The sequence below is a fragment of the Ambystoma mexicanum genome, chromosome 6p, assembly GCF_040938575.1.
Source record: "Ambystoma mexicanum isolate Mex_15411 chromosome 6p, UKY_AmexF1_1, whole genome shotgun sequence".
In the NCBI taxonomy this organism is placed as follows: Eukaryota; Metazoa; Chordata; class Amphibia; order Caudata; family Ambystomatidae; genus Ambystoma; species Ambystoma mexicanum.
In genome coordinates this window covers 688231340-688254518 of record NC_090935.1, presented here as the reverse complement: position 1 = coordinate 688254518, position 23179 = coordinate 688231340, and the positions used below count along the sequence as shown (strand labels likewise).

The window sequence follows — 23179 nt, the reverse complement described above, 5'->3', positions numbered from 1 at the left end:
CGGGCTGTTTATATTCACCCCTATCGGCCTGGGGGCTTTCCGGGACCTCCTCCCATGGTCTCTGATCCCGTGGCCTGCGACCCATCATCTCAAGGAACCGGCCCTGACAGGATAATATGTTAGTTGAATCTAAAGTGAATAGAAAGAAAACAGGTTAAATACATATCATAGAACAAATGTCTATCCCGTTTTCACTACTTGGCTTGAAAATAAACATGGCCCAGAACATCATAGCCCCATGGATCTGCCACTTCTGGACACCTGCAATTAAACACACAACAAAACAACATTTCATACTTTGTATCACTGTGCATCATAATAATTCCCAACCAAGTACACCCTTCCATAATATTTTACATCTCCATTCCTTTTCACCATCTTTCTTTACTTATTTGAGACCCATGCATACAATCTTGCAACACATTTGTATTAAAATTTACCACACATTAAAACATATTTTTTTTAGTCTTCAACACCCTTTCATGAAATTTGTTTTTGCTTGCTCACCAGACCATTTTATTTTTAACACACCTTATACATGTTTTTGTGTCTCTGTTCAATATGTATTCCAATAGACCAAATTGCCATGCTTTCCTGATCTTCACCTTAATTGCACAGTTAACCTTATTCTTACTACATGTATTACATTCAAGCAGTCTCTACCCACTCAAGTCTTTTTATCTCATGCTTTGTGTGGCAGGGCTTAATTTGGTTGACATGAACAAATTGCTCTGTCACCATTTCATCCTCCGTCTTCATTATTTTATATACAACAGGGGATATTTTATCTACAATCTCAAACGGCCCTTGCCATGCTGTGAGAAATTTTAAATTTTTATGTCTGTTCTTTCCAAAATGGTATTTGTACACCGGATCAGCTATTTTATATTCTTTCACAGATGTCTTTTTATCTTAATAGGTCTTTGCACTTTCAGTAGCTCTCTCCAGATTCTGCTGTACAAATGCAAATGCATGTTGCAAGTGCTTCCTCAATTCTTCCACATATTTGTGAACTGTAGATGCACTCACAATTGTTTGCTTGTGTGTCCTGTACAATACATGTTGTGGCAGCACCATTTTTCTTCCTGTCAATACTTTATGAGGGCTGATGCCTTTTGCTTTAGCAGGAGTTGACCTATTAGCCATTAATACTAAAGGTAACCATATATCCCAACTGGAACCTGCCACAGCCACAAACTTCTTTAGTATCTCTACTATAGATTTATTACTTTTCTCTACCTTTCCAGAAGTAGCCGGCCTATAAGATATATGCAATTTCCTTTTTACCCCCAATATCACACACACCTTGCTCATCAAAGCACTTGTGAAATGACTTCCCCTGTCTGATTCTATCCTTTGGCGTGAACCGAAGCTTGAAAATATGTGATTTGCCAACAATGTGGCTGCTCCTTGTGGACTACATTCTGGTGCAGGAATGCACTATTTCGACATTAGACATACCATCGTTAACAAATATTTATTTCCCCTGGCTGATCTTTTCACAGGCCAATTCCATGGTCAAATCTGACCATGGAATGGTTAAACCTATTTTCATTAATGGAGCTCTATGCATTGGTGAAGCAGGTTTAAATTGTGCACATACCAGACACCTCCTGGTGTACAATTCCACATCCTGGGACATATGCGGCCAGTAATCATAGTCCTTTAATATTTCTAAAGTTTGTTGTGAACCCCTGTGTCCTGCATTTATTGCATCATGCACGTGGTGTAACATTAGCCCTTTGAAAGAAAGAGACACCACCCACTGTATCTGACCTGTCACATATTCCCTAATCATCTGACCATCCTATAGTTTAATTCTTTTTTTGTAATTCAACAGCTCTCTCAGCTCTTCCTTTCCCTTGCAATCGTTTTCAGCTAGGGGATTTTTTTTCGGGGTCTATCAAATGATTATGAAAAGCACCTAACACTAGATCCTATTTTTGTGCCTTAATCAGATCCTGATCTGGTGTATCATAACTTGATTGCACCACAGGTTGTTCACCTTCTGTTGGAGATTTGGAGCGTGTAACTGCATCCACCAGTATTTCACCAACTAGGTGTTCAATGGGCAATAATTCTCCAATGACAGCCCCAATTTTGCCTAATTGATCTGCTTTGTCATTTCCCTCCTTATCCTCTCCTGGTGTCTTAAAATGTCCACAAAGTTTCCTCCAATGTATTATTAAACCATTCTCTGACACTAATTTATGTATAGCTTGGATAATTTTCCATTGTTTGAGGGGTGTTTTGTTATATGTGAGCATACCCTTTGCTTTCCAGCCAGGTAAATACTCTGCAAAACAGTTTGGTGCATAATCAGAATCAGTTACTAGGACACCTTCTTTGAATGTGTTTGAATTTAGCAACTGCCTTATAAATGGCAGCTAACTCTGCTATTTGGCTACTCCTGGCTCCAATTCTCATCCCCATACTAGGAATGCCTTCACAGCTTACCCAGACATTTCCTATCCCTGCCACCAGCTGTTTTTCTGTATCAGCTATATGGTATGCACATCCATCTACATACACGGTTGGCAAACCTTTGCACACTTTTTCATTAAAAGCTTTGTGTGGTGATTGTTAAAATTCATTCAAACTGGGCGCTACCTCTATTTCATCAGAGGTATATACAGCTGCTCAATCATGCAGGTCTTCTATCCCTTGAGCAATTGGACTCTTTTTATTCTGTCCATATATTACCTCCACAGGGAATCCCTGCAATGCCAATGTCAAAGTAGTGATTCTGGACTGCGCTAGGTTGCCTGATCTAATCCTTTTACTTTGTAAAATTTGCAACAGTTGGTGATTTGTTTCAATAATTACTTTCTCTCCCTGAATAATGGGACGGAAATGTTGCAACTTCCAGACAGTGGTCAGGAGAGCCTTTTCACATTAACTGAATTTAGTTTCAACCTGAGATAACTCCTTGCTCGCATAGGCGATAGTTTTATGATTCAAATCATGCTTCTGAGATAACACAGCTGACATAAACTGTTCCGTGAATCCTATTTCTACAAATAAAGCTTGTATCTTTATGGGATAGACCAAGCATGGTGCCTTCATGAGACATTCTTTCAATTTCTACACTGCTTCAGACTGCTCTTTTTCCCATTTCCGAGGTATATTCTGCTTCAATAATTTAGTCAAGGGTTTAGTGATTTTGGCATAATTCTCAATAAACTTCCTGTTATATCCTGCCATTCCCAGTAGACTTTTGTAGACCTTTCATATTAGCAGGATTTTTCCATTTCTGTATTGCTTCCATCTTTTTCTTTTGTGAATTCAATCCAAGCTCAGTCACTAGATGACCTAAGAAATTGACTCTCTTTTTGCCTCACTATGCCTTCTGCAAGGATACTTTGGCTCCCACTTTCTGTAATTGACCAAGCACATGCCTAATCTCTTCAAAATGACTTTTCAGGCTTTCATTCGCTCCCACTATTAACATACCCAAATGGTGTTCTGGACCAAGCGTATTGTGATTTATAAAATGAGAATGCTAATACATTTTGAATGTCTTCAGCCAATGGCACACACCTAGTAACCATATGTAAGGTCTAATGTGGTAAACACTTTTAATCCATGAACCTGGGCAAGGCCCATACAATAAATGGGAGCACCCATCTAAACACTGGTACCCTCTTATTTAATTCCCTCAAATCAGCCGACAGATGCCATTGACCATTTGGTTTTAATACTCCCAAAATGGGAGTGTTTGAGGTACTATGAATAGGTCTGATAATTCCTCTGAATCCTACATTTTTAATTATCTCTGCCAGTGACTCCAAGAATGTCAGTGGCATTGAATATTGACACACAAATACCAGATTTCTACCATATCCCTCTTCTAATATGGCAACATGCAAGTCAGTTAAACTGCAATTATATGCAACCTCCTTAAATTCCATAAATATTGTTCTCAATTCATCCCTGTCCTCTTCACTATCACATGCATCTGAGCACAGAATCTGCTCCTCTACCATTTTTGAAAATTCAGGAAAGTCCTCCAAGGGAGAAACCTCTGTGCTTTCCTCTACTTGTGTGGCTGTATCTCTTTATAGAGTTGCCACTTTTAAATATTTTGGAATATCAACCTCCATTTCAATAGGCTGATTTCTTGTTTCATTTTCACTTAAATCAAATAATATGCAATTCTCCCGGTGGCAGCACACTGTCTCATTGGACCCATAAGGATACACATACTGAATTTAAAACATTCCTTTAGGTTGAGAATTCAGAGAGTCTTGCAATTCACCCTGTGCGTTCACATACCTCTCAGGGATGATCCCAATCACTGCATTCTTGAAATATGCAGTATAATGTGATTTTTGAATTGCCATTCCTAAAACGGAATTCTCCTCCAAATAAATGTCTTGATACCCTTTCTTATCCACCATGATTTTTATGGGCCTAACCCCAATCTCCACCAATGGTTTATACTCACATTTCAGTCCCTGCTGCCTCATGTATTCACTTAGGCATACAAATGCATCAGAATCCTTCATCTTCTGTCCATTTCTATGCTTTAGTGTTATAGCAACTTGTCTGTTGAAAGCAGGAATGGTAATATCCTTTTTCCCCCATAGCTCAATTGATATGGCACCAACTGCGTACAATGATCAGCCTGTCTCTTGTCCTCAAATTCAGGTGCAGGACCACACTTTTTGGTTAAGGAAATCCAACACCATACACATTCTGTGCATAATGTCATTTCCCAGATAAAAATAATGTTGTGTCCCACTCACTATCCACACATTGTGATAGATGTTTTTTTGGCCAATGGTAATTTTTAGCATGCAGCTTCCTGTGATTCTATTTTCAACGTATGGATTGCCCAACCCAGAAATGTGTTGATTTATAATTCTGAATTTTGGGATCTCCTCCCTTTCAATTATTTGTTGCAATAGTTTCTCATTAATAAAACTCCTTTCCTGTTCAAGTGCTAATTTGGTTTTTACCATTTCAGAATGACCATTTATACCAATATAGATCCATGGCTGCTCATCTCCCATGTGTATTTCAAAAAGGGCGGTAATATGTTTTTCTGTGGTTACCTCAGGGATAGTACTCTGCTTGCACTGCCCTTCTTTTAAGTAAAAACACAATGGGCCTCATTACGACCCAGGCGGTAAGTTACCGCCTGGGTCGTACCTTTACCACCATGGCGTAAACTACGTTTACGCCATGGTGGTTGGCGGACTTACCGCCCCATTCCGAGGTGAGTGGGGCGGTAAGTCCCCATTAACCCATTTACCCTTCCCCATTCCCATTTTTGCCCCATAGGGCATAATGGGAGTGGGGAAGGCGTTAATTACGCCACCGTAAATTACCGTGGCGTAATTAACAACAAGGTCCCTTAGCGCCATGGATTTTAACACCTGCTAGAAGCAGGTGTTAAAACCTCCATGGCGCTAAGGGACCTCGGAATCAGGCAGTAAGGGTCGGCGCTGTTTACGCCGCCGTAAACCCCTTACCGCCTGGGTCCTAATGAGGCCCAATGTATGTTCATTAATTTCAGTCTGCCATTTTTTTCTAGGATCCAAATAAATCTCCATGGATTGTTTCACCTTTTCACTTTGCATTTCACCCTGACATATAAGGATGACAGTGACACTAGGCACACAACCATTGATTGATTGATATTTTATTTCTATTGCTGTCATGATGCCTACCTCCAAGGGGCCAGACAGGGCCCGGCACCCTCAGAGGCAGGCAACATGTATACTAGGGAAGTCCCAGCCACCCCAGATAGGGGCTCTTTAGACTCAGTCCTGGTGCCGTTGGCGTCAGGCTCATAAGGGATAACAGTCCTGGCACCATCGGCGCCAGGCTCATACAAGATATGGAAGGAATAGTGTTTGGTGCAAACTTACCTGGCAGACCATGCTGCAATTTCCTTACCTGGCAGATCATTCTACAACTTCCAGAAAAAAGGAACTACTTAACCACACGGGAGTGGCTGGTGGCAGGATACATACCTTCAGTGGAAGGATACATACCTGGGACTACTTGAAAGGCTATTTAAGCCACGCCCAGACAGCAAACCACGCTTCGCGTTGTTCTGCTCATAGCAGCTGGACGCACACCGTGCCTGCTCCTGCTCCAGTCCTCGACCACGCCTGCCAGCATCCTGGAAACACCTAAGGATAGAAAAGGGAAGAAGAAACAGGTGAAAACAAACCTTACCTGTTAAAGCTGCATTCCGGATTCAGCGCGCCAACGTTCCTGCAAAAGGACATCATTTTAAATACTCACCGCGTCGCATACATCTCGGCGCACTTCTCTTACCTGCACGTGGCGCCTTCGGCTCTGCGACGCCCATCCGGATCTCCTGCAGCATTCCAGCACCTACGGGGAGACGAAGAGAAGAAAGCAAGGTGAGAAGGGGAAAATAACCAAGAAGCACTTACCCGCCAAGCTAATTCTTCTTACCTTCGGGTCGATGCCATTCCTTGGGCATTTCAGCACCCCGGCCCCTATGGGGAAAAAGCAAACATCACATTAGTGAATGCAAGAACCGTAGCAAACAAACTATTTTACACTTACCTGCTTACAGGTCGGACTCAGCTTCTGCTTCGTACCGGGTCCGTTTCTTTGGCATTCTCGAACTCCGGCCCCTAAGGAAAAAGAGACAGGAAAAGACAGTAGTGGGCCTACACCAAAACTCACCTGAAATCAGGTTTTCGACGGAAACCGCCCTCAGCCCGGAGTCTCCCATTACCTGCAAAAGAGAAGAGGAACAGTTTCGACTCAAGCTTGCCATAAACATTTACGGTACTTACCGGAACAGACAAGCGAACTCGAACTTACTATCCAGTGACCTAACTTGATCCCAACGCACCCCTGCATCAGAAGCAGGATGGAGAGCTCGCCTTTTCAATCCCTAAGGTGAGTCTCCACAGGGAAATACAGAAGGGTTGCAAGGAGGGTGAGAAGGGGAACGGGAGATCAACACAAAACCCGCAGAGTATTAACCCTTCCTTTTCGCTCACAGAAGGGTATTCATCCGAGCCAGACAAGCCAGATTTGGGAACCCAGCCCACTCCATCTTCAGGGTGCTGAACATCTCCTTCGAAGAGGCCACTGCCGTCCAGACCATGCCCGCGCCTCCGTGGGAACCAGGTGAGCGTTACAATCGCGCTCATACACAAGTGTTTCAGAGCTCGACAAGGCAAGGGAAAGGGAACAGGGGAGAACAAAAACAACGATCTTACTAGGCCCAGTGACATTGAGAACGTGCAAGTGCTGGGTAGAGGGAAAAGGGGGAGAAGTGCATGGAAGGGGGAACAAAAGGAGAGTGTGGAGTGAGAAGGAAAAAACAATAATAAAATAATAAATAAAAAGGCAACAAACAATGGGAGTGCAGCCAGCAAGTGGCAAGTGCTGGGTTTATGGCAGCAGGCCGTGTAGGTCTGAAAGTGCAGGAAGAAAAGGGGAGTGCTGTATGGGTACAGATACAGACCCCAGTGCAGGGGGTGAACCGGAGGCAGTGCGTGAGGGTGGCAAGTTGAGCAGGTACCTGGGCACAGAGGACAGAGGGTGGCCAGGTGCATGGTGCCGAGGGAGAGTAGAATCAACAGGGGAGAGGGGAGGAGAAGGCAGAAGCAAAGAGGAAGGTTTTGAGGTGCTTCCGGAAATGGAGATGGTTCTCCTCAAGTTTTAGAGTGGCAGGGAGGCTGTTCCAGGGGGAGGCCCCAGCCGAAGACAGAGATCTATCCCCAGCTTGTTTCTTTGAGAAACGACTGACCTTGAGGGAGTTAGAGATAGAGGAGCGGAGTGCTCGAGATGGGAGATATTTGCGGAGGGATAGCTGAAGGTATGTTGGACCCAGGCCCCAGAAAGCCTTGTGGACAATGCAGAGGGTTTTGAATTTAATCCTTGCATCCACTGGGAGCCAATGGAGAGATTTCACAGCTGGAGAGATAAGATCCCAAGGCATGAGGCCAAGGACAAGTCTCACAGTTGTGTTCTGGATAAGTTGTAAAGGGCGGAGAGTAGAGGCAGGTAGATTAAGAAAGAGGCTGTTGCAATAGTCCAACTTAGAAAGAACCAGAGCTTGGGAGACAGTGAGCTTCTGGGGGAATGAGAGGAAAGGAAGAATACCTCTGAGGAGGTGCAGTAGGAGGTTTGACTTTTTTGATACATCAGCGATGTGGGCGGAGAAGGAGAGTGTGGAATCAAAGGTGACACCAAGGTTCTTGGCCTCGCAGGTAGGGATAGGAGGAGGGCCAAGGGAGGCCGGCCATAGAGTGAGAGGAAAGGAAGGTGATGGTGTGCCAATGAAGAGGATCTCTGTCTTGCTGGAGATACACCTCCACGGTATCATATTATTTGATTTAGCAACGGTATGGCATTTGTTTACACTGCTGTTTTATGATTTTACTCTCTTAGGCCTTAATGGGGTTTTTTGTCAGAGACCACAGAACATCATTTACTCCATCAATGAGGGGGGACAACCTTTTCAGGCAATCTGCTCCCATCAAGAATGGAATGTCACTGCTAGATGTGATCTCATTCTGTGTTTTCTTATTTTTATGTCAACCTCAGTGACACCTTCGATAGGTACCTCCTCATCATTGAAATTATGTACTGGACCTTCATTTTGTCTCACTCTGATCTGACTTTGTGGGGATCGCCCTTCATTGATACTTTTTACCAACTCTTTGGACACGATCATGGCCTGTGCACCTATGTCAATCATTGCAAACGTATTGCACTTTTCTTCCACAGTAACAAGAGCATAATACCTGTCTTCAACTTCTTCCAATACCCACAGAAAGTGTGAATTTCTGCTGATTTCAGGACTCACTTTTCTCAGGCCCTTCTCACTTTCGGCCAAGCACAGGGGCAAGTGAAAGGATATCTTTCCCTCCTTTTTCCCATCTCATTTCAGGAATCTTGGTCTGTCTTGTCACGTTCAAACGTTATCTGGAGTGTAGCCACTGTTCGCCCCTCTGTTCGGGGACCATCAGCATTCACACTGCCGTTCCTCAACTGAACATGCTCATAAACATCACATGGTAACTTGTCATTTTCTGACTTTGACTATCTGCCTCTGGCACGATATAATTATTTTTAGCCTCTTCAAATACATGTGGCTCAAGGTACTCTTCAGGTGACTTTATTACTCACTTTTCCTGTTTGCATTTTATGGGCATTTTGAGTATCTAGGGAGTATGTTTTAACAGTGAAACCTACTTCTTCATCAGTTGTTTTATCATGGCATGTTATGTCTTTTTACAATCTGTTTCTCTGCTCTTTTGGAAGTTCTTATTTATTTGCTCTATTCTCCTTTTCATTTGCACACACTTTGATAGTTTTATTTAACACTAAATTAAACCAAACTTCCTTTTAAGTGCAGTTGTACCCCGTGCCTCATTCTCATTTGTGGTCATCGTTATGTTTAAATCGGCAAGCAACTCAGGACCATTACACAAAGCTGGTTCATGGGATTGTGTTTCTTTATCATTGCAGGAATTATAAGTCTTTAGTCACTTATTATCAGAAGGTGCTAGATTGCTCCTGCGACCTTCTGCCCCCTCATTTGATGGCAGTTTTTGAACTGCACAGAGCTTTCCTATTTGTTCAGACAGCATCTTTACTTGGGCTTCAAGGCATTGAAATCTGTCCATCTCCCAAAAATACTCTCTTTGCTGGCTAGGCCGGAACTGGTTACTTTCACCCTGGTTACATCTGTTCTGTTATCTCTCAGGAGATCAATTTCTATTTCATGTGTTTCTGAACTCTTAATTCATGGAAGGCGGGGAACATGGTGTGATCATTCTTTGGTTGGGATCCACTGGTGGTGGTGATTGATTATAGCGGCGCGGGGCATAGTTCATGTTTTGTCTTTCATTTTGTGGGAACTGTCCCCTATGCTGATTTCCAGTTTCAATGAACCGATCCAAATATCATGGTCTGTCCGGATTACCATATACCATGGTATTGGGGTCAAACGTGCTCTGCGCTCCCAATGACTAGTAGGGACTGTTGTTTCTTTGATCTTAATTTTGTCTCTGATTGTTATTCATGCCTGACATATCGGGCCGGTATCCCAACCTGGGTCTGTCTCCCATGTATCTAGGACTAATGTTACTCTCTCTATTGCTCGGATCATGTGAATGAAACATCAGCATTTGGGATGGCAGTCTCTGTGGTGCACCTCTCTGATCCAATGTCATATTATTTCTGACCGGAGTTTGGGCTGATTCAAGTGACATTTTAGCAGATCTTATCTCCATTACCGTTGGTGAGGAGTCTTTAGATCTGGACTTTGTTTCTTTAATTCTATCTCCCTCTCCACTTTGACAATATATGGCTTCATATAGTTTAGTGCCTTGCTCTACAATCCGTTCAAGAGACTTCATGCGATCAAACTTGCAGATTAATTGGCATATAATGTATTTTTGTAAGCCATAAAAGTAGGCAGTCTTGAACTCATTTGAATTAGGACTAAAGGATACATCAAAGGGATAGAAGCCTCTTTTTAATTCTTGGAGAAATTGGTGAGGTGACACATTTGGCTTGGATGTCATGGTATATGCGGCTTTCTTTGCATCATACAGTGACTGATATGGTGAAAAATGGTGTCTAACCCCCTTTTCAAATTCTGCCCATGACATACCCTTTGTTCATTCAAACCCCTGATACTACTCACAGTAGCAGTATCAAGAGTTAAATGAAAATACTGTCTATATTGTTCTCTGGGTATTTGTAGGGCTTTAAATATATCATGCACTGTTTCCAGGTGATCCGCTATACAGCACTCACCTCCCTTTTTGAATGTATTAATCAAAGCCTTGATTGATTTCTTTATTTTGATAGGGCTACTTGGCGTTATATTTTGAGTTGCATTATTCTGTTGTTCATTCCTCTTCTCAGGTGTATGGCGACTGGTGGCAACCACCAGTGGGTGAGTCAAATCCCCCAACTGCGTTGCAACCAGGCCCCACCACCGGTATAGCCATTGGAACATTATTCCCTCATGTAGAAGTGGGGCTAAGCTCAATCCCATTGAATGTGGTGCCTTATTGTTTTTCCTGAGATTTAAAATGACACATTTGCTGTTCCAAATCTTTGCACTTTTTATGGAGTCGGTCTGCCTCCTGACACAAGTAAGTATTCTCATCCCCCATCTTATTTATTACATGCTGCTCTCACTCATCTACATTTGGCATTGATTAAACTCGTTGTCCCTTTTGTCCCTTTTCTGGAACATTTTAGCTATCTCGTGTTCAATAGCTTGGAGCTCACTTTATTTCACCATATTGTCCCTCTGGAGAGTTTGCATATCTAAGATGACATTCTCTTTGTCTTGTCTGATGTCGCTTACAAACCCTTTGAGGTGTTTTAGTTCTTGTTCACTGGGGGGTTATTACGAGTTTGGAGGTAGCCATGGTGCTAACAGCACCATGGCTGCCTCCAAACCCGTTTCCGGGTCCGTGGTGTCGGAATGGGGACTTACCGGGACATTCCGACCTATGCAGACCAAGTAAGTCCCCATTCCGAAAACCATTCCCCATTCCCATTCGAGCCCCCATAGGGCTCAATGGAATGGGGAAGGAGCCCATTATTAGCTCCTTGGGTCCTTAGCGGCTCCCGCTAAGGGACCTCGGAATGATGCGGCGGTAGGGGGTTAACGGCACCGGCATCCTTACCTGTGCCGTTAATCCCTTACTGCTGCATTCGGAATGAGGCCCACTGTCTTCAAAATGCTTCCTTCTCTCAGACAGTTGGATGTCAAATTCATTGCATTTTGACTGCATTTCTTTTTGACATAACTCTAGTTCTGATTTGAGCTTTTTCTCCTGCTGATTAGCACCATCTAATTCGATTTTTAGTCTGCTAATTATCTCAGTATCATTTTCCTGCATCTGTAATGATCTATTCAAAATGAACCAGATCTTGGCACAGATCCTTATCAAGCAATCTCTCTCAGAATTGTCAGTAGCTCTAAACAATCTCAGAAAACACACCTGAAGTATACTGCCCTCTTCAAATATGCTGTTCAGTGGTTCTTTTTGCACTTCTCTGCAAATGCGGTCATGCCACTGCATGGCATTGTCTGATGACCACACCCCATGCGCATATAATTGTGCCTCTAGGTATTTCACCAGTTCTGGAAATGTGGCCTCAATTTGAGACATATAGATGTGTAACACTACTCTAATCTCACAGAATTAATTCCCTTTAATGCACAGATGGCTGTGTGGAACACACTTGCCACGCCCAGTAGCTGCTCTAGAGTCTGTTCCCACAGGGCCAATGCACCAAATTTGTAAGATGTTTTGTGTGTAGGGTTATTACCTAATTTGGAGTTATTTTAGTATTGTGGTATAGTGGCACTATCTTGCTATGGTGGTAAACTTGTGGCAAGCAAATTCATACCACTGCCCCACTCCCCTTTTGTAACTATGATATACTTTGGGCTGACTGTAAGCATGTATCCAGGCTTAGCAGATTTAGAAGAGAACACAGTTTGTCAAAAATCCCTTGTAACATATGCTATGCCAATGACTTATCTACGTCAGTGGCCTGTGCCTTTGAGGAGCCCCATTCAGCCCTGGCATGCATGACTGAATACATTCTTACAACACACCAACTTTCTAGCTTGTAGATATACTTTTCCCTTTTTCTCTGATTTTACATCCGGCGGTAAATAAAGTCGCAAATATTTTACCCCTGTGGTGTAGGTACCAGAGCACCTCCTAGCTATCTCCCCTGAGTTAATTAATAAGCATTGGAGACATAAAAAAAATCCATACACTAATTCAGCTTTCAACTATTTTATGAATCTGTTAAACATCATGGGGGTCAATACAAGGTTGGAGGTAGCCATGGTGCTAATAGCACCATGGCTACCCCCTTACTGCATGCCGGGTCTGGGTTCCTCGAATGAGGAATTACCAGGACATTCCAACCTTGGAGGACCCAGTAATTCCTCATTCAAGGAACCCGGACCCGGTACCTCCCCATTCCCATTCGAGCCCCCATAAGGCTCAATGGGAATGGGGAGCATGATAATAATAGGCCTGCTATTAGCATGCTGGTCCTTTAGCGGCTCCCACTAAGGGCGCCTGGGAAAAACAGCCGCTCTTAGCGGGACCCGCTAACGGACCTCGTAATGCGGCAGTAAGTGGTTAATGGGGTCGGCATCTTTACCAGCGCCATTAACCCCTTACCACCAAGGTCGTAATGACCCCCTATGTCATTTACAATAAAATCATAATTCAATTGGCAACAATGCATTCCCCAAATCTTACCCACATCAACACTGCTGCGGGTACCTAAGAGAAGAAGTATAAACAGGTATTGCAGTACAAAGGCAAAACATTTATTAATGCGGCATTCTGTCCCTTTGTCATTTAGCGCATGTCAAAGAAAACATCGAACATTTTGTTTTAAATATAACCTCCTGTGCTAACTGATAAGCATTTAACCGTCCACGCTCCTCATGTTTTAACGTCAATTAAATGAGTTATGGGACTTCTGCGCTTCGTCTGGAACAATCTCTTTCTGCCGCAATTTATCTGTGCTGAAGTGTTACAAGCCCGACACTGCCTGTTCATGCCCCCGGAGTCAACCTTGGGATCCCAGCAGCTTCAATGCCAGGGCAGCCACCTCTCTTCGAAACTCTCTTCTGCGGACTTCAGCGCCAGAAAGGAAAAAGCCCCCTCCTTTTCTCAGCATCCCTATTTATTTAATTTGCCTGTCAATCGCCCCAAAATTGCCTCTCTTTCTGACGTATCTGAACACCTCATATGCTCCTGATCCAACTGACCAATCCTCTCACGAGAGCATGTATGTATCACTTTATTTCCTGCACAGACAAAGAAGCTTCAACATGCACAAAAGGCAGCTATTAATTTCTCATTGTGTTGTTTTTTTTTTCTAGTGCAAATGTATCTTCCATGGAAAAACACTAAAACAGAATTTCCATCCATGTTCATTGACATTGCACTGCAATGTTAATCAGGGGGACTAATTAGTTACGGGGGTGTTGTTAATGGGGAATTTAGTTGGTTATATGGGTTATTTCTTTCCATGCAACTTTACACAGATGGGAATGCTCATAATTTGTATACTGTGAGTCCACTGTCTTTTTTCTGCATTCTGCTTTGTCATTTAAGGCCTAATTCACTGCTATAATGAACCAATGTGTCATTTCACCTGCTTCATATAATTTCCCATCTCTTTTCTGCATTTAGACTAATCCCACTAAAATGCTAACCTTTATCCCTAATCTTCTGCTCCCACTTGTACCCATTTGCTTTTAAAATGACCATCATCTGCACTTGCACCCATTTTGTTTGCTGCTTCCATTGACCCACCTTGTGAATTTGCATATTTAAGTAACTTTGGGTCTCACCCTAAGTTACTAGGGATATCCAGACGTGGACCCCTTGCTCACTATTCTTAGAGAGGCACAGCTCCTCCCTACTGATGAGGTCCAACCAGACCGAAACATGTGTCTGGGGATGCTGTTGGTACTCTTGCTCAGAGGAGAATTGCCTAGCATTTCGGTGCTGGACTGCCCCAGGGCAGGACAAAGACTGATATGTTTGGGATATTTTTTCTCTGTGAAAGATAGTGAGCTAAAGACTCTGGGTAAATCTCTCCTAACCAGGACTATTGTCTGGCAGAGGGACTCCCAGGACCCCCCTTGTGAATTTCCATTGAAAACACTGTCATCTGCAATTGCATTCATTTGACTGGCTGCTTTTAAAATGACTGCCATATATCCCTACAGTGTGCCATGGGTTATTCCTTCTGCTTACAAGCACTGTAATAATATGTGTTGTATAAATAAGAAAAGTAGCACCCAGAGTCAAGGCATTACCAGAAATCATTGGTATGAACGTTCAAATATAAATAGATGGTAGGATAGCCCAGCCGATTAAGCACTCATTGCTGCAATCTATGTATCATCTGCAGGTCGCAGGTTCAAATCTGCAAATCTCAAGTCAATCTTTCATCCTTGCGAGGTTGTTACATGAGTTCAACTTTTGGTTGGGTAATTGTATATAAAACGCACTTGAATGTTAAGCACGTTGATGGTGAAAGCACTATATCAGTAACATATTATTAGAAATCATTCCTAAGTGTTAACATCAATAATTTCAAACAAAGGTTTACAATAATTAGATTCACTTTAAGTGTGACTCTCATTCAACCTGGGAAATACCCATTTACAAAATAAATCAAACAATGTATTTGCATCCAATAGAGGTACACATATTTCATTGTCATCCTTGCGTGTCTGAATGTGAAATAGAATGATTTATGAATGGATTGGCAGTGAAATGATATCGCTTTCACACAGCTTTCTTGCAAAACATGTCAGGTTGTTACTACACCAAAGCACCACCCAGAAGCCCTCACTGGAATTTCACTTCTAGTTCTGAGTCACACGAGTAATATATTGCAGCTATTCAAATGAGCTCAAAAGCACTGTTAACCCCATACCACAAGGGTCGTAATGAGGCCCTTTGTCTTATAGGGCAGTGTTAATGTATGCAAAGTGTTTTCAAACCAAGAAAGACATCTCTCAAGGATGCGGAAAACATCATACATTGTTCAACCTTATTAAGGATCATAAGTGCAGCATAGTCTGACATTGCTCAGGTAGCTCATAACTTGAGGCTAAATTCCAGTCATGGTTGCAGTGTGGCACTCTGGCCTGTGTAACCTAGCTGAAGTGGCTTATTCTTCTTTCACCTTTCAGGTGGAATGTTTTGTTCAATCATTTAATAAACCCATCATAACTTTGCTGGTGGTTCCTGCATATATGAATGGTCCAAATCCATCCAGCGGTTTGGGCTGTACATTTGAGCAAAAATTGACCTTGTTTGTGCATGGAAAACTGAATAGGAAGTAGACCGCATTTTTGGATAAAAAATGTATATGATGCTTAATAACTTTTTTATTTCTTAACAAATCTTTACGTAACTTTGCACTCTGGGTGCGCCTGCAGGTTTTTTTTTATCACTTTCAGAATTTCGCCCAAAACCATTATTCAAATCAAAAGTTATTAATGATAGAATTTTGAGGGCTCCTATGGCAGCCTGACTCCCCTTAACTATAGGGTGGCGATATATATTGTGCATACCCCAACGGAGCAGTGTGTGTTCATTATATATGGCATATTAAGAGAATTAGAGTGGAGCCATTTTAGGTTTCTCTAGGTAAATTGATCAAGAACATTAAGGCTCACACGGCAAACTGGTAGCAGTGAAGGGTATATTCTTTTCTAGCTCTTAGGAGGAATGTGTGGGGGTGTTTTCATGGTGACATTCTGAAGGCCATTTGAACCTGGGCTATATTTAGACTACTTCATGCATCATAATTTCGGAAAATTAGACCATAGTGTTTTTGGGGGCCATACTACAGCCTTTCTTATTCCCGACTTGGTCCTTCTAGGCAGCAGATGGGGATATCAGTCTCCTCCTGCTTGAATGTGAGAGTACTGACATAGACCCCTCTTGTGTTTCACCTTGGCCCATGCATGGTTGTACATCAACTATCATTATATTGAGGCACTCTTAAGGTCTGTATTCAATGGATGGATTTGAGTTATAGATTTCATTTGATTTTGCAATAATGTTAATTGTTAGTGCAGGGAACCTTTTAATCCTGTATACTTTAATCTAAAAGTTGTTCCTGAAGCACGGGTGAAGGGCTGTTGAAGGCTTATCTCAGCTTAATGTCAGGAAAGTACAGTGACAAATCCCTAGATGTTGATTTGGAAGGGTGATAGGAGACTTTCCTAGGCGGTTTTAAATATCATGGGGAAATTGAGGCACAGTGCAAAGGGCAGCTCTGCTTAGGTTCCCATGGGAAGACATGCTTTAGTTATGTGTAGGTTTACCATGTCAGCTGAATCACTGTAATGGTTCTTTTCCCTAGTGCCCCTACGCTGCTAAATATGTTCACACTGATCCTTGTTTAAATGTTAACCACTTAAATGACCAGGACATGGCAACTCATGCCCTGGGCTACGCTGCTCTCCAAACAAGGAGTGGAGGAAGACATACTGCCAGCATTCACTGCAAACATAAATGCTGCATATGTCTCACTCTTATGTTCACCACACTTCTCTTCCACAACTGCAACAGAAAGCCGCCTCATCAAAGGTGTGAAGGACATATTGCAATAAAGCCAGCATCAAAATACAAATGTAGAACTTTTATTATGGGCTTCAAATGTTATTTCAAGGGTGGATCTTTTATTGTTGACATGTACACTTTGCCATAGCTGGAAACTGTGATCTGTAAAACATTTGTGTACAAAGGAATCAACAAAAGAATGGACAGAAGCAGGAGCAATGCAGTTTCAGCTTTCTCCAGTAGACTTTCAATGTAAATTAATATGGGGATGGCTTTCAGATGAGAGAAACTGATACCCTAGCCCGTAAACCAAACGTTCTGCTGAGACTAAGCATGTGAGTGTTCTAAATGTAGCAACCTTTTCGATCTTCTGCACTCCACAACTAGAAATCAGTTAAATGAAATGGCATCGGACACAAACAGTCATTAGTAAGTGCCAATACGATTACTGTTCTTAAATCAAGTTGCCCCCGATAAGGACATTTTTCATGCACAGGATAACAACACTGCACTATTGCCAAACCTTTATCACGTTTCTTATCATAGTCAGGCAACATAGGATTGCTTTCTATGAAATGTTTTTTGCTTAAAAAAATGAGACAAGTCACGACGTAGCAAAACAAGACTTTTTAGGTTTCTTTGGTGAACAGAAGCAGGTATAAAAGTTACAAAGTTTTACAACTTTCATTCACAAAAACCCATACATTCACATTATACACTAACATGTTATAATATAAATACAGCAACATTACTATGTGCATTGCAATGGTAGAAAAACATACAGGCCAACACAACAAGGATTACCGTCATAAACTGAGACAGGTACAATGACACTACTGTAGATGTAACAGCCACCAAATGGATCGCTAATGACTTTGATTCAAATTATAGTTATTTTCTGAGAAGCCATAGCTGATTCAATTTACTAACTGACCAATCATGAAGTAATCTCCTGAACAGTGCCATGTTTTTAATTCACAATACAGTAATGTTGCATTCAAATGCAATATTAGGCCCTTGCTGTCAAGGGACTGAATTCAACATTCCACTTCAAAGCATTTGGCAGAATCATCACACAATTAAAGTGGCTCCAATTTTTATAAACAATATTATCTCTCTGCCCTTATACTTTTCAAATAGCACTGAACATGATTACTGTTTTTTTTATCCAAATGAGCATAATACAAATATTTATATTCACAAGTAGGTTATTGTGTGTGGGGTAAGAACCTGACCTAGATGCAGCCACTGTAAACTGTGTCCCAGTCTGTGTAGTTGTAAATTCCAGTGGGGTATGATAACTTCTCTCAACAAACCCATCAGGATAAATGGGACTGTATCTATTTGAGCATGCAACATTGACCAAGAGTGAAAGAAAGTGGAAGGAGGGGAAAAAAGCAAATGATACAGCGAGCCGACAGAAAAATGGGACATTAGCATAGAGCACTGGCGCATACTTTATGGGTTGATGGCAAGCTACGACCCAAGATGTGCTGCAGGTGCCAACATCTATTGGTAAATGTTCTTCTCTTAATTCGCATTGACAAAGCTGCACAGCTGGTGCACATGTTGAATCATTTTCTTAAGCCCTTGTAGTCAAGCAAGCCTTTCTGTTCCTGCCCTGGCATCTCTGTGATAGACTAGCCAATATGGCTCAGATGGGCCCATGATATAACCCTCTATGCAGCTTGTTTTGACAAAATAACCAATATCTCTTTTAAGGCTGAATGTTACATGGAGAATGAGAGAGTGCTGTCAGTCCATTACTCTTGAGGTGTCGGACTTTCAGTCAGTCAATGGCATGTGCTGATGCATGCAGTATCCTAGTGACATTCCCAAGCCTGGGGGCTCCCCAAGCATGTGCTTGTGTGGACAATCATACTGAACATCTTTGAAAATTATGATTATATTTTTAGGTGGGGCATTCTTTGTGTGTAGTTTGCATTTTGTTCAAATCATGTGTGGTGTACCAAAATGTATTCTGAATTGATTTATTATGATATTTTTACAATCATGTGGACAGTGAAGTGACGCCAGGCGATGAAGAGCTGACTGCCTTCAGATATGCTATGGCATCTCCTTACAGATAATATCTCGCGCATTTCATGAACCATGATCTGAATGTGCCTGTGTCCGATGGGGCCATTTAATAATGTTGTTCATGCTGCATGTCCAGTGTAGCATGATCCTAATACTATTATTTGACATGGTTCACACATTCCACTTTATTTCGTGTGCCGAGCCCAAAGAGGATGTGCTAAAGTTAGGTGTCCGTAGCTACCTAGAGTGTAAGCGGCTGTGGCCGGAGAACTGTAAATGTGTCATGTCCCCAAGATAAAGAAAGTGGACAAACCCAGAATGTCTGCGGTGTGTGTATTTCAGCAGAATTGTTGCATTGGGTAGTCCTGGATACTAGCTATGCCCATAGGGAACATATTCCAAAGAACATTCATTTGAATTAGCACCCAGGCGGGTGGTGACAGTCAATCAGGTGGCTAGGAACACAGGCTTGAACTGCCGGTGAAAACCGGTGTTCCATGCCGCCTGACAGCAACCACTCCCCGCTGCCACCTTCCACCCACCCTCCGACACCTTTTCTTTTTTTTATTTCCCCCTTCCCCAACTTACCTTATTTAAGCTGCGGCGGTGCCGCCACAGCTACACCTTCCGCTTTACTCACGACAGCTGCCATGGAAAGGGAAGAAGGTCCCCATACAGAGCCCCACCTTCCCTTTCCATGGTGGCCATCTCTGTGATGGATTTCCTTGTTACCACGGGATACCGTGCGTCTCCTATTGTCTGAAGGAAAATCCTTTTTTAGCACCCTGAATTACCACTTTGGCAGTGCGGGGTTCTAATAGCCTTAAGCCCCCATTCCAAGGGCTAGAACGAGGGTAAATGGCCCAGAGCCCTCTTTATCCACCCTCGATTTGCTCTGCCCGATAATTAGGACTGCTGGGCCATTACCCCCATTCCAGCCCTTAGAACGGGGGCTTAACGTCATATTATTGTCTCCTTATGTGGTTTTAAATTGGGCAGTTCTTCAAAAATGATACAACTGTGTAAGACCCAGATAATGGCTTCTGTCAGGACTTTCACCTGACACATTACTTGTTTTATCCGAAATATTTGCAACAATTGTCTGGTTATTTCCTCAGCTTTAATCATTCTTTGCCTGCAAGGTCTAACACAGTTGCATCATTTTGGAAAATATGTCCCATTAACAACCCTATATTAAAGAGGTATGCTGAATCAGTGCTTGTTGGAGTCCCCGATTGTGTATGATGTGGCATGCTATGACATGCAACTGGGCAAAAGCAGCATCACGAGCGCTGCCCTGCAATTGCACAACACACACACAAGGGACAACATTCTTTTTGCTGTCATTGTCTGTTTCTAGTGTTGATATATCAGAAATTGTTTGCACAGAGTCTGATATTATCATATCAAGGACAGGACTGCACAGAATTGATCACATAAATACAAAAGAAATCCATTCACACTTGAAAAAAAAACATAGAGATGTGTATACAAAAGAGAGGGGATTTAGAGGCAAAGTGATTGCGCAAGACTTCTATTGGTGTGCTAAGGCATTACTGACTAACCCATGCATTTCATAGCACCATTAGTTGGAAGACTACTGTACTTCTGCCCATTTGCACTCGTAAAACATGTCCTTGGGTTAGTATCTAGCACAATGAAAGCGATTCAAATAAACATGCTATTCATAGACAATCTGGGTCAGATTCCTTTTACAGTAAATGGACTCTAGACAAATTAATGTTGTTTACCAAAACTAATGGCTAAACTAGGAAATTACCATTGATAACTGGGAGTGTGCTCAATTACTTTAGATAGCAGGGTCATAGTCTCAAATGTGAGCCCAAATACCACGTGAAATTGTGAAGTAACCACAAATGTAAAAGGGCTGAAAGTGCTTAGGATCACAGTGGTGTCTTAACACGTAGGTCCCACCATTGAGTTCCTGGTTTATCCTACAACATTTGATCTAGTGGTTGGTACAATGCACATGTGACAGTGAGTGGCGCCCATGGCCTACTCGTAGAGGAGGTGCCATGTTATCCACTTGTCCTACTTCCCCTTTGCATTACGTGCTACCCCTTCTCTTGACACAGTGACTCAATGTGTTGATTGAAGCTGAGTCAGGGGCTAATACTGAAAAGTAAACACCAAAACATGTACCTGTTTTCCTTTTGAATGCAAAATACAATCCAATAAATTAAATCAGTATGGCTTACTTAATTTATTTATGCATTTTTCATTTCACAGCTGCAACATTCATACATAAACATTCAATATTTTATTAAAAAAGATTAAAAATGGTTATATGTACAAAATTATTTACTTTTTTTTACAAAAACACTAGGTCTAAAGCCTTTAAAAAATGCAAAGATCTGTAGCACTTCGTGGTTAGTGTTTTGAAAGCCTGGGGAAAACAAAGCTGTTTTGGATGGAACATTGACTATTTTATGTACCGATGAACAGTATCTTTTTTATGTTAAAAAGCGGTTTTGCATGAAGATGAGAGGCTAAAAAAAGGGAGTTTATGTACAACGTGAATATTACATTGGAGCATTTAATTGAGCAACACAAACATGCACCACCATTAACAAACTTTCAACAGAGCAACATTCAGGCGGGTTTTGCTCGGCACTATACCGGTTCGTACAATGGTCGTTCTCCGGTGTTCGGCCGTATACTGCATTCAGAATGATTGCAACTGACACAGCTACTTTGAAAGCGGGGCTAGCAGAAGCACATTTTTCATTAAACATATCAATGTAATGAGAGAAACAAAAACAATGTCAGGTACTTCTTTGACAGCAAATAAAGCAATCTTGCATTTTTAGGGCAACAACCCCAAAAGCACACAATGCACCACTAAGCCACACTACAGGAGCCTATTATCTGCAATAGGCCAACACATTATAGGTTTTCTCCCCCCACGGTGGGATAGCAGTACCCCAATACAATATGTATAAGGCAAGGAAGCAAACACTGATTCATGTGCATGGCACATAAAAAAGTGATTGACACTGAGCATCCGGCATGCCTTCCTTCCCACAAACGGATGCACAGCCCCGTTTTTAGCATGTTTGTGACAAGCTTTACAGCTTTTGCGCAATGTGCTCCTAAAACCTCACTGCTCATGGTGGAACAGTAATACGTATGGTTGTTTCTTGCAAGTGAGGAAGCTGGAATGAACGTTAGAAATGTTGTGCAGTTCTGTACCGAGAGTGGGCTGGATCTCAGGTTTTGACACCCAAAACACACACCCTACTGTTTGGCGAGGCATACAGCGTACAAGACAAAATAGCATTAACGTGCCATTCAGCCTTGTGTAGATCACCGCTGCCACAGGATCCACTTACAGCCTACTTAATTAGAATCTTACTTAATGATCAAAGACGTGTCAGACCGCGTAACCATCATTAAATATGCCTGAACTTCATGTGACCTTTCATTTTATATACAGAATAAACAAAAAACATTGAAACATCATTAAATCATCTTATTTACATTTTCATCTGTGCTAAAATTGGGAGGCTTAAATATTACAGGAGGCTGGTCTATATATTATAAAATGGTCCCCGCTGATGACGTACATGAAATGAGACACAGAATTCAGGTAGGCTGTAAACAGTCAATTTTGCTTGTTGATCATTTTGCTATTTTTTTAAAATGTTCTTGTTGATGGTCAACTCTTTCTCTAACTTGTGTTTTTTTTAAAAACACTGAAGTTCATAGTTTTGATGGCCACTTGATAATATTTCTAGAACTGACAGAGAAGGCACAGTTAGTTGGGACTTTGGCAGGAATGATGACAACGTGCGTTCGCTAGTGGCACATTCAACGCGGCGAGTCTTGCCACGTCCTGATCCAGCGGTGATAGTGTTTTGGGGTGTTGAGAGGAATCTTCTTCTCTGGAGGAGAGAATTTATAGTAATAATTCTTAGACATAGTCCTTGGGAACGTGGATGCTGAAAAGTGAGAAAAAGGAAGAGAAGGAACGGCTTTAATAGTGTGAATGATAATTACTGCCAGCCACA

The 23179-nt window shown here is 42.1% G+C and overlaps 1 protein-coding gene across 2 annotated transcripts in view; it reads right to left on the bottom strand.

The window, feature by feature from the left end:
* Positions 1 to 17166: 17166 nt before the first annotated feature.
* LOC138511722 (versican core protein-like) overlaps positions 17167 to 23179 on the bottom strand; it is a 207374-nt gene continuing 201361 nt past the window's right edge. For both annotated transcript variants that reach the window (XM_069627577.1, XM_069627578.1), the window contains exon 15: positions 17167 to 23110. In XM_069627577.1, the coding sequence (XP_069483678.1) occupies positions 22980 to 23110 (131 nt within the window). In that variant the 3' untranslated portion in view covers positions 17167 to 22979. The remainder of the gene's footprint in view (positions 23111 to 23179) is intronic.